At 40.3% G+C, this 13,246-nt stretch overlaps 1 protein-coding gene across 2 annotated transcripts in view; it reads right to left on the bottom strand.

The window, feature by feature from the left end:
• Positions 1 to 13,246, bottom strand: part of tnfsf10l (TNF superfamily member 10, like) — a 66,455-nt gene that overhangs the window by 30,254 nt on the left and 22,955 nt on the right. For both annotated transcript variants that reach the window (XM_035783995.2, XM_035783996.2), the window contains one exon: positions 12,600 to 12,749. In XM_035783995.2, the coding sequence (XP_035639888.1) occupies positions 12,600 to 12,749 (150 nt within the window). The remainder of the gene's footprint in view (positions 1 to 12,599; positions 12,750 to 13,246) is intronic.

The following is a 13,246-nucleotide window of genomic DNA, read 5'->3' as shown; positions in this document are numbered from 1 at the left end:
CAGGCACTGGGTGATGATAAGAGAAGTTGTATCTCTGGACATGCTGGTTATAATGGGTGAGGTCACTGCATGTGTGGGAGGTGGGACAAAGGAGGTATCAGAGGTATGAGGAGTGGAACTAGGGGCTCCATTGTAAACGAAAACAATGATAACTAACCTGAACAACAGAATACAATGCATATTTGATATTTGAGAGAGACATACAGCAAGGCATAAAGTAATCACAGGTCTTGATTGGGAGAGCTAGCTAAAACAACAGGTGAGACAACAACAGCTAGTCAGCTAACACAACAACAGCAGGTAAAATGGCAATGACTAGGCAGAGAGGGTCGGATTAACTACACACAGAGCCTGAGTTTGTGGCTGGGGCCGACAGATAAACAGAATGGAGTACTGTGATTAATGGACAGTCCAGCAGGCATCAGCTATGTAGCCAAGTGATCATAGTGTCCAGGGGGCAGCAGTAGATGGAACAGGGAAGCCGCCACTACGCTAGCACGCGGGCGACACAGCGTTTAAAGTTAGTAGCCCGGGGGTGGTAGGGGGGTCTGCTCAGACGGAGGCCGGTAGAAGGTACAGCGGATGTAGTATTCGTCGGCAAACCAGACGTGGTGGTGCGGCGGGGCGCTGCGTCGACAGAGAATCCAAGCCATATGGCAAAATAGGTATTGTAGAATTTTGTTTGCTAGCCGGGAGATGTGCCTGGCTCACGGCTAACTGGTGCTAGCTTCGTGGCAGTGGCGTTAGCCACTATAGCCAATCGGAAGCAGCGGTGATCCGGTGCCAAGGTCCAGAGTTTACAGCAAGGATCCGGTGGAGTATTGGGCTCTAGCCGTGTATGAGTGGGGTTCGGGTGAACAGCTGAGTATAGGCCGGGAGGTGGGCCTCAGGGATAGCTCCGGTACTGGGTGCAAGCTAGCTGTTAAGATTAGAAGTAGTGGCCCAGGGATTACGGCAGGAATCCGGCATTGTTGTGGAGAGACAGTCTGATACTGGTAGATTGGCGAGTGAATATCCAGGCTAAGAACAGGGCTGGTATCTGTGCATGAGGTAAAAGCCGCTAGCAGTGGCTAACAATGACTAAATAGCTTGTAGCTAATTAGCTGGTTAACTTCTGGAGGTTCTTGAATGTGTTCTAAAGTGAAAAAATAATAGTGATTCTGTATCACATTTGGGTGAGGCAGGTTACCGGAAGATATAATCGAATTAAAAATCGAAAAAGCGACTGATTTTTGTTGTTGAAATATATACAAAAAATACAAAAGTACATGAGAGGACGAACAAAACACGACTATGCCATCTTGGATATAATCATGCTGCAGGGTCATATCAGGATGAGCCTGCAGGAAGGGTTTCACATGAGGGAGGAGGATGCCCTGTAACGCACAGCATTGAGATTGCAGGCAATGACAACAAGCTCAATCCGATGATGCTGTGACACACCGCCCCACACTATGACAGAAACTCCACCTCCAAAATCGATCTCGTTCCAGAGTACAGACCTCGGTGTAACGCTCATTCCTTCAACGATAAACGCGAATCCGACCATCACCCCTGGTAAGACTAAACCGCGACTCGTCAGTGAAGAGCACTTTTTGCCAGCCCCGTCTGGTCCAGCAATGGAGGGTTTGTGCCCATAGGCAACGTTGTTGCCGGGGATGTCTGGTGAGGAGCTGCCTTACAATAGGCCTACAAGCACTCAGTCCAGTCTCTCTCACCCTATTGTGGACAGTCTGAGCACTGATGGAGGGATTGTGCGTTCCTGGTGTAACTCGGGCAGTTGTTGTTGCCATCCTGTACCTATCCCACAGGTGTGATTTTCGGATGTACTGATCCTGTGCTGGTGTTGTTACACGTGATCTACCACGGCGAGGACGATCACCTGTCCATCCTGTTTCCCTGTAACGCTGTCTTAGGCGTCTCACATTGTAATTTTTTACCCTATCTGCAGTCCTCATGCCTTCTTGCAGCATGCCTAAGGTACGTTCACGCAGATGAGTCAGTAGAAAGGTCTCTTTAGTGTCCTTAGTTTCCCGAACTGTGACCTTAAATTGCCTACCGTCTGTAAGCTGCTAGTGTCTTAACGATCGTTCCACAGGTACATGTTTATTAATTGTTTATGGTTCATTGAACAAGCATGGGAAACAGTGTTGACCTCTTGAAGCTAGGGGGCACTATTTTTATGTTTGGAAAAACAACGTTCCCAAAGTAACCGGCCTATTTCTCAGGACCAGATGCATATCATTGACAGATTAGGATAGAAAACTCTAAAGTTTCCAAAACGGTCAAAAATATTGTCTGTGAGTATAACAGAACTGATATTGCAGGTGAAACCCTGAGGAAAATCAAACCAGGATGTGGCTTTTATTTTGAAAACTCCATTTTCCATAGCCTGTCTTTGCTCTATTTAAAGGGATATCAACCAGATTCCTTTTCTTATCCCTTCCTCAAGGTGTCAACAGTCTTTAGACATAGTTTCAGGCTTTTATTTTGAAAAATAAGCGAGAAAGATAACATTGTATCGCCGGGTGCAAGCAACGTTTTGTTTGGCGCAACAGAGTTTGGGCAGCCATTGCCTTTCCCTCTCCTACTGAAAAGAACAGTTGTGGTTGATATATTATCGATTATATATTTTAAAAACAACCTGAGGGTTGATTATAAAAAACGTTTGACATTTTTCTATGGACATTACGGATATTATTTGGAATTTTCATCTGCGTTGTCGTGACCTCTCTTTCCTGTGGATTTCTGAACATAACGCGTCAAACAAACGGAGGTATTTTGGATTTAAAAAAAAAATCTTTATGGAACAAAAGGAACAGTTATTGTGTAACTGGGAGTCTCGTGAGTGAAAACATCCAAAGATCATCAAAGGTAAATGATTAATTTGATTGCTTTTCTGCTTTTCTGATTTTCTACTTGCTACTTGATGCTAGGTGTACATAATGTTTTGTCGAGCGATCAATAAACTTACAAACGCTTGGATTGCTTTCGCTGTAAAGCATATTTTCAAAATCTGACACGACAGGTGGATTAACAAAAGGCTAAAACTGTGTTTAGCTTTTTTTGCACTTGTGATTTCATGAATATAAATATTTTTAGTAATATTATTTGAATGTGGCGCTATGCAATTCAATGGTTGTTGATGACAATTATCCCGCTAAAGGGATGGGTAGTGTCAAGAAGTTAAAACACTTCACAATGAAGATCTGTGAAGTTATTTGGATTTTTACAAATTATCTCTGAAAGACAGGGTCCAGAAAAAGGGACATTTCTTTTCATGCAGAGTATATATTAATCATATATTGAACTGCATCCATCTATTCTGACAACAATGTCTTACTGTACGTCATATATTTTTTTGTCAAATAGAACCTATTTTTAAAACCTCTTATGAAGTTAGTTTTGAAGCATAAACTGGGAATTTGATATTTTTAACAAATATTATAATTGTCTGTTTCATATCTGCAAAGTAGTTAACACACTGTCAGTTCCACTTTAAGGGCGTTGCATAGAGCCCTTAAACGTTCCTTAGGTAAGGGCATAATGTCAAATGTGCAATGAGATGGCAGAATTCAGATATGACATCATTGTTTTGGCACTATCCACTGAGTTTGTAAACTAAGGTGCGCGACATGGTTCAATGTGCCAATAAATCAGCACAAAATACCTTTTCGGTTTTTCACACTGCCTGCGTCTTGAAGCTAAAATTGGGATCATGTATTCTCAGCTAATGTCCTTATAAAAAAAATAGTAACGGAGAGCAATGTACAATACCGTTTTCAAGAGGGGAAGTATGATTTTACAAGTACCTACTTTTCTTCTCCAAGAACTTGGGCTACAATACAGTGCATGCAGTCAGGCAGATGTTCATTCTGAAAGAGACATTGTGTAGCCTCAGGGGGTTCACTTTGGACAAGCTCAGTCTCATACATCGCCAATCCAAGTCAATTAACAGTCACATACATTCACATGCACACGCGTGCATGCACAAACAAATATATACATGCACACTATAAGTCAATTTACACCACAAGAAATAAGATATTCAATTTCTATCGCAACTGGCGACAGGACTGGCATGGAACAATTGTATAATTGTGGTGGAACGGTGACTGTCAGTGTGTGTGTCTGTATTGAAGCGGAGAAGTAAGGAAATGAGGGGGATGCAGAAATAATCAGACACCAACACAGATGGGGAATGCCTGTGTTAAGGTAGTGTGTGATACAGACTATAATCCATCATTAAAACTCACTGACTCAGTAGAAATCAAGGTAATCTGAACCAAAAGCAGACCTATGTGACCCAGGGTCCATATGTATCAAACACCTGATTAGGACTGCTGATCTAGGATCTGCCTGTCCATGTAAATGTTTTTCATTGTGATCTAAAGGACAAAACTGATCTCCGATACAGATGGCCCGAGATCAATGTGACTCATTGTACTACCAGAGATAGCTGATTTAGGTTGTGTTGATCTATGATGGTAAGACTCTGTGAATGGTGCCCCATATTTTAGGGGAAAGGGAGCTCAACCGAGTGTGTAGTTACGTGTGTATGTGTGGCTTTTGACTATGTGTGCACACATGTTCACATGTAACGTGGGTGTTGAAAACCCCATTAAATGGAAGACACCATATAGCTTTATGAAGGATCCCTTAACATGACAGAGACAGAACTAAATCCAAACACTTTAACCCAATACTGTCAAACCCAATGCTCTCCTCACAGTAAATTTGTGATCTGATTTTTTAACACCCACAGTGTTAAATGTAACACTTTCTTAGAAATGATATGTGACCATGTCATACACTGTGAAACTAACACTTTTCAAAGTGTTGATACCAACACCCCAGGTGTCTTGGGTACATAATACCATGGGTGTTATACATTTCAAATCATTGGAGCTGATACTGTTACACTTTCTCAGTGTTAGGGAATCAAAAAATGTGATGTTACAGTAACTATATATGGGGGTGTTGTTTTAACACTGTAGGGTGTAAATTTGCATTTATTTCCTAAGGTGCCTTTAGAGTGAATTTTAGAGGTACCAGTACCACCCATGACTATGTTTGCTAGTGACAGAGACATGATTGTTGCATTTGATGGCTTTCAACATGTAGCCTTAACCAAGTGAGTGCCTAAGTGAATATTTTATCATAAATATTTTATTATTTATGACAATACATTTAGCTTTTTTTTCTACTTTTATGTTTTTTATAAAACTATACTTTTGACAGCCTAGCTTTACCCTAACACAGTTGTTTGAAACTTCTTGTTTGCAGGCCACATCAGCAAGTCACATTATACTGGCTGACAAAGTGTCACAGTGGGGCAAAAAAGTATTTAGTCAGCCACCAATTGTGCAAGTTCTCCCACTTAAAAAGATGAGAGGCCTGTAATTGTCATCATAGGTACACTGCAACTATGATAGACAAAATGAGGAAAAGAAATCCAGAAAAACACATTGTAGTTTTTTTAATTAATTTATTTGCAAATTATGGTGGAAAATAATGTGTACTTAACCATAAACATCAATGCCCTTCTTAAAATCAATACATATGTATATATTTTTAAACCTGCATATTTAGCTAAAAGAAATCCAGGTTAGCAGGCAATATTAATCAGGTGAAATTGTGTCACTTCTCTTGCATTCATTGCACGCAGAGTCAGGGTATATGCAACAGTTTGGGCCACCTGGCTCTTTCCAAACTAATTTGCCAGAATTTTACGTAATTATGACATAACATTGAAGGTTGTGCAATGTAACAGGAATATTTAGACTCATGGATGCCACCCGTTCGATAAAATACGGAACAGAATAAACGTTTTGTTTTCGAGGTGATAGTTTCCGGATTTGACCTAAGGCTTGTATTTCTGTGTGTTTATTATAGTTAAGTCTATGATTTGATATTTGATAGAGCAGTCTGACTGAGGGGTGGTAGGCAGCAGCAGGCTTGTAATAGTCAAAGGTATACGGTTTAGAGAGAAATAGTCGATGCGTTATAATTCCTGTAATAACTTGCGGCTGAACTTGAAAGGGGTTCCTTTGTTACTTTACCGTTCATGTCTTCCATAGAGAGTGTCTTGATCTACTTCAAATAAGGTCTGTGTTTCGTGCAGGCTTAAACCACCTCGGCGTTTTGATACCGTGTAAATCTCACTAGGATACGGTAACGTTTGTCAAAATATTTTCATAAATCCACTCTACAAAAAAAATGATCCTCGCTTATATTTAGCCAATATTGATCAGAGTTACCCTGTCCTATGGATATCGACACAGTTATACAATTGGCAAGGTGGTGTAAGCCTACACGAAACACAGACTTTATTTTAAGTGAATCTAAAAATATCCTATGGAATAAATTAATGAAGGAACCGCTTTTCAGATTTTGCTAGAAGGTGTCATGGGAATTATGACTCGCACTTTGGTAGTCAATTCTTACCATGTCCATAATTAAAATAGGATTTCCTGCATATAGAAATTACAGTTTTTGTTTTCAAAATTCATCACAGGTAACTTAAACTCAATTTTTATTCAAACAGTTGAGAGTATTTGTCTCCTAAGCAGACTCAGTATCATTGTCACTTCAGAGCTGTGTGTGTGTTTTACAGATGGCAGAGAAAAGCAGAGCACCAGTGTGGGACGAATTCATGGAATTGGCACCAGGGAAAGCAAGGTGTCTTATTTGTGATAAAGATGTAAGCATGGGGTCAGCAACCTGTGGAATCACCTTAATAGCTATAAAATATCTATATGGCAAGCATTTAGTTGTGAATTCCATACAGTAATTAGATCACCTGGTGCATGCTGCACAACAATGAGTGACTCAGAAGGCTCCGGTCTCTCGCCTTTGTGTGCTTGTAAACAAACACCACGTGACTGGGGACTACATTAAGCTTCATAATAACGTGACCGGTGAAATGAAGAACGCAATGTTCTTTATCTCCTAACGTATTGCACAACATGACTGCAGGTATTTACTTAATAAATCATCCTGGTGTTAGGGGGTATTTTCGTTTTAAACAGGATATTTTGTCAGGAAAATATGCTAGAATATGCATATAATTGACAGCTTTGGATAGAATACACTCTAACGTTTCCAAAACTGTAAAGATATTGTCTGTGAGTATAACAGAACTGATGTTGCCACATTGCGTAAGTGGTCTCATGGTGGCTCCGAGAGAGATTCTCGCAGTAAAATACAGAGGTAGCCATTACTCCAATCGGTCCTAGTGAAAAACAAATTGTCCCGACGGATATATTATCGAATAGATATTAGAAAAACACCTTGAGAATGGATTCTAAACAACGTTTGCCATGTTTCTGTCGATATTATGGAGCTAATTTGGAATAATTTTCGGCGTTGTGGTGACCTCAATTTCCGGGCGATTTCTCAGCCAAACGTGAAGAACAAACGGAGCTATTTCGCCTACAAAAAGAATCTTTTGGGGAAAAAATGAACTTTGGCTGTCTACCTGGGAGTCTCGTGAGTGAAAACATCTGAAGTTAATCAAAGGTAAACGATTTAATTTGATTGCTTTTCTGATTTCCGTGACAAGGTTGCCTGCTGCTAGCAAGGCATAATGCTATGCTAGGCTATGATAAACTTACACAAATGCTTGTCTAGCGTTGGCTGTAAAGCATATTTTGAAAATCTAAGATGACAGGGTGATTAACAAAAGGCTAAGAGCTGTCTTCCCATATATTTCACTTGTGATTTTCATGAATAGGAATATTTTCTAGGAAGATTTGTCCGTTGCGTTATGCTAATTAGTGTCAGAATATGACAACGGTCCCGTGCACGGGATGGGGTGTCACTACAGGTTAAAAAGTACCTACAAATATTCCAATTTATTTTATTAAAAAACTTCAAAAGAAATCGTTTCAAAGGTATGAAAAAACATACCCCGGTATACCGTATATACTTTCGTAATAGTTTCTGAATGCACTGTATATATTTACACAGACTCTGTCCTAACATTTCTATATTTCTTCATTCCATTATTTCACTTGTGTGTACTGTCGTGTAATGTTAGATAGAAAAACAAGCATTTCACTACACCAGCAGTAGCATCTGCAAAATACAAAGCACGTGTATGCAACCAGTTGATAGTTGATTTGTGTGATAATGAGGTCCCTCATTTATTTTTCAAAATCATAGAGAACGTAAATTAACTCAACACAGTCAAGTTAGTGGTGATTCAAATAACACTTAATTTATTCACTGCAGGTGGTGTCGATTTCAATCCCACTGGTGGAAACCCCACTAGAATCAACACTCAAAACCCTTTTTACCCTAACACTTAGATTTAACACTCATAAATTTGCTGTGCACTCACACAGAATGTAATGCATGTAGAGAACCTTCATGCTGAACACCACTGTTCTTCAAATAGTGGATTGGTCAGCCAATCTGCACCTAGTATTTGGCTCATCAGTTGTACAATGTATAATATTTGAACTATTTACCATTTCAATGTCACACACACGGGGCACATTGGTTTCCTCAGACCAATCCACTATTTATTTGTAGAACACAGGTGTGAATCTATATGATTATTTACAGTCCTTTGACTTGGCCGCACAATAGAACTCTGGCGTGATAGAATTCAAAAATATATATATTTTTTTACAGGTGATGACAAAGGCATAAAATTAATGCCAAGCATCAGGTCTGGAGGAAACCTGGCACCATCCCTACGGTGAAGCATGGTGGTGGCAGCATCATGCTGTGGGGATATTTTCAACGGCAGGGACTGGGAGACTAGTCAGGATCAAGGTATAGATGAACGGAGAAAAGTACAGAGATCCTTGATGAAATCCTGCTCCAGAGCGCTCAGGACCTCAGAAGGTGAACATTTGCCCTAGTCTAACAGTACAACTAGCCTAAGCACATAGCCAAGACAACGCAGGAGTGGCTTCGGGACAAGTCTCTGAATATCCTTGAGTCACACAGCCAAAGCCCAGACTTGAACCCGATCGAACATCTCTGGAGAGACCTGAAAATATCTGTGCAGCGACATTCCCCATCCAGCCTGACAGCGCTTAAGAGGTACCTCTGTGCCAAGCTTGTAGCGTCATACCTAAGAAAACTTGAGGCTGTAATCGCTGCCAAAGGTTCTTCAACAAAGTACTGAGTAAAGAGTCTAAATCCTTTTTTTTCTTCTCAAAAACATTTCTTAAACCTGTTTTTGTTTTGTTATTATGGGGTATTGTGTGGAGACTGATAAGAAAAAACATTTTAAGATTCATTTTAGAACAAGTCTGTAAACTAACAAAATGTGGAAAAAGTCAAGGGGTCATACTCATACTTTCCAAATGCACTGTACCAAGGTATACTGCTTTGAATATGGAATCTCCTCTCAGCTAACCATTCTATTGGCTGTGCTAGCTATTGGGATGTCCATACACAAGCCTTTAGGCAAAAGTAGTACATGATTTATTATAAACTGGGTGATTTGAGCCCTGAATGCTGATTGGGTATGACAAAACATTACTTTTTACTCTTCTAATTACATTGATAAACAGTTTATAATGGCAATAAGGCACCTCAGGGGTTTGTGGTATACAGGATGGCCAATATACCACAGCCCCTTGGGCCTTATTGCTTAACTATCTACTGTAGGGATAGGGGGCATAGCCTATATCTGTGAGGTCTTACCTTAGAGATGTATGCCTTGATACCCTTGGCCAGTACCAGTCAAAAGTTTGGAAACACCTACTCATTCAAGGGTTTTCTTTATTTTTACTATTTTCTACATTGTCGTCAAAACTATGAAATAACACATATGGAATCATGTAGTAATTTTAAAAAGTGTTAAACAAATTAAGATATATTTGAGATTCTTCAAAGTAGACAGCCTTTGCCTTTATGACAGCTTTGCACACTCTTGTCATTCTCTCAACCAGCTTTGAGGTAGTTACCTGGAATGCATTTCAATTAACCATTGTGTGTTGTTCAGGTCTGTGGGACCAATTTTCAATGTCTACTAAAGTAAAACGTTTTTTTCAACCAGAGACGCATTGGCCTTGGCTCATTTTCTGTGAATAATATGTAAAATAACACATCGTCATTTAGTGCACACCCCTACATATTTACATGACATATGTGTTCGGGTCCACTGGACGGAAATAAAAGTAATAAAAGTGTGGAAAAGTGTGTGTGTAGATGAAAACAAGTAAAAAATGTAACAAAAAGGTTTTCTGTGTGCCTTCACTCTGTATTCCTCCTCTCTGGGGCCTGCTGTTTCAACATAGCACCAATAACCTGTCTCACTCCCTGCCTGTCTCCCGCTTTTCTCGCACTCTTTACCCTTTGTAGTGTGTGAAATTACACACATGTCTTGCGGGAACCTGCACACTTATTACAATACATTGTAAACAATTCTGTATTTCCCACACTACCACAGCCAGGTGCAGATTGGGGGAGGGACATAACAAATAAATACTTTGCATGTGTGGCTCCTTACCACAATCAATCAGTATGGCTCTTTCTCGATGAGCTGGGCAAGGCATTGGTAAGACCTCAAATCCAGAGGCAACATATCCCAAGGACCCCAGCATCTGCAGCCATCGTGAGGAGGATTCAGGAGGAGGATGCTGGGGCCCCATCCGCCCGACCCACAGAAATAACACCTCCAATACCGGAAGAAAGTGTGGGTGATGTTGTTGCGTGTGTGTCTGACTCTCTAACCTTGGCCTGCAGTAACTATACATGTGAGTGAGATGTTACTAAAATTCCTGAAGTGTTTTCATCATTCTAGATTGGAGCAACAAGAAGAAGCACTGTGATGTGTGTGGACCCAAGGAGGACAGGAAGACAGTACACATGCATCAAGTGCAAGAAATACATTTGTAACACACACACAGCAAAAAAAATCTATCCCTCATGTGGTGTGTAGACAGGCCTTAATTTATGTTCATTGGGGCTCATTTATCATTTCCATAAAATACTGTATGTAAAATGGGTCCTTCCAGTTAGTTCAGTTCCAAGCAATAAACATCAAGTGATGAAAATACTTGTTTAATTTATATTTGTTCAAGATAAACATGACTTATTCTACCGTTGTCTTGATGTTAAGTTTTTTAATTTTAAATAAACAAATAGTGCTTTTATTGATAAATTTGATCTAGCAGAGGTAAATGGCAAATATTAACCATGTATGCTGTCTAAATTGCTTGTAATTGATATCAGTCAACATCTCAGTATTTTTACGTAAATCGTTATGGCTGTATTGTTTTAAAAACCCAATCATGTTGTGTGTCCATCAGACATGCGAACATTGGGTAATTAACAAAAACATGGAAAAAACACAAGAGTTAACAGGCGTGCTTTGATAAAAGTTAATTTGTGGAATTTCTTTCCTTCTTAATGCGTTTGAGCCATTTTAGTTGTGTTGTGACAAGGTAGATAGACCTATTTGGTAAAATACCAAGTCCATATTAGGGCAAGAACAGCTCAAATAAGCAAAGTCATCAAGGTCAGTCAATGCGGGAAATTTCAATAACTTTGAACATTTCATCAAGTGTAGTCACAAAAACCATTCAAACGCTATGGTGAAATTGGCTCTCATGAGGACCGCCACAGGAAAGGAAGACCCAGAGGTACCTCTGCAGCAGAAGATAAGTTCATTAGACTCAGAAATTGCAGCCCAAATAAATGCTTCATAGTTCAAGTTACAGACACATCTCAACATCAACTGTTCAGGACCAATAAAAAGAAGTGACTTGCTTGGGCCAAGAAACACGAGCAATGGACATTAGACCAGTGGAAATATGTTCTTTGGTCTGATGAGTCCAAATTTGAGATTTTTGGATCCAACAGCCATGTCTTTGTGAGAAGCAGAGTAGGTGAACGGATTAGCTCTGCATGTGTGGTTCCCACCGTGAAGCATGGAGGAGGTGGTGTGATGGTGTGGGTGTGCTTTGCTGGTGACACGGTCTGTGATTTATTTAGAATTCAAGACAAACCTTAGCAGTATGGCTACCACAGATGTCTGCAGTAATACGCCATCCCATCTGATTTGTGCTTAGTGGGATCCTTTGCTTTCAACAGGACAATGACCCATCACACATCCAGGATGTATAAGGGCTAGCTGACCTGGAAGGAGAGTGATTGAGTGCTGGTCTCCACAATCACCCGACCTCAACCCAATTGAGATGGTTTGGGATGAGTTGGACTGTTAAGGAAAAGCAGCCAACAAGTGATCAGCATATGTGGGAATTCCTTCAAGAATGTTGAAAAAGCATTCCAGGTGAAGCTGGTTTAGAGAATGCAGAGCGTGTGCAAAGCTGTCACCAAGGCAAAGGGTAGCTATTTGAAGAATCTCAAATATATTTTGATGTATTTAACAATTTTTTTGGTTACTACTTGATTCCATATATGTTATTTCATAGTTTTGATGTTGTCACTATTATTCTACAATGTAGAAAATAGTAAAAATAAAGAAAAATCCTTGAATGAGTAGGTGTGTCCAAACTTTTGACTGGTACTGTAGGTCTTGATGCCCTTGGCCAGTTTGACGCAGGGTCCTATTGTAGTGCACTATCTAGGGAATATGTTGCCATTGAGCACTACATTTGTGTTCTTCTTACCTTAGATATGTAGGCCTTGATGCCCTCAGCCAGTTTGATGCAGGGCTCTCCAAACAGCTGAGCCAGGTTCTCTGGGATGTCTTGGTCTTTATCCAGAGCATTTAACAGACTGAGACACTTCAGCTCCTCTGTTACACCCTGGCTACGCACCTACAGGGAGGAAATAATATAAAAACGTGGGTTACGAGAGATAGTGTTATAGTGTTATAAGCGTACGTAGCAGTAACAAAGCATTCGGCAGACTGATACACTTCAACTGCTCTGTAACGCCCTGGCGATAAAAAAATATGTTTATTTAACCTGGCAAGTCAGTTAAGAACACATTCTTATCTAGGAACAGTGGGTTGTTGCCTTGTTCAGAGGCAGAAAGACAGATTTTTAGCTTGTCAGCTCGGGGATTCGATCTAGTAACCTTTCGGTTACTGGCTCAACGCTCTAACCACTAGGCTACCTGCCGCCCCAAAATCACCTGACCTCAAATCCGTGAATCAAGCCTTCATGGTCGAATTGCTGCAAAGAAACCACTACTAAACGACACCAATAAGAAGATACTTGCTTGGGCCAAGAAATTCGAGCAATGGACATTGGACCAGTGGAAATATGTCCTTTGGTCTGATGAGTCCAAATTTGAGATTTTTGGTTCCAAA

Source organism: Oncorhynchus keta, chromosome 13 (genome assembly GCF_023373465.1).
Source record: "Oncorhynchus keta strain PuntledgeMale-10-30-2019 chromosome 13, Oket_V2, whole genome shotgun sequence".
NCBI classification, from domain to species: Eukaryota; Metazoa; Chordata; class Actinopteri; order Salmoniformes; family Salmonidae; genus Oncorhynchus; species Oncorhynchus keta.
The sequence above is the reverse complement of the archived record's forward strand: the minus strand, read 5'-3'. Positions and strand labels throughout refer to the sequence as shown.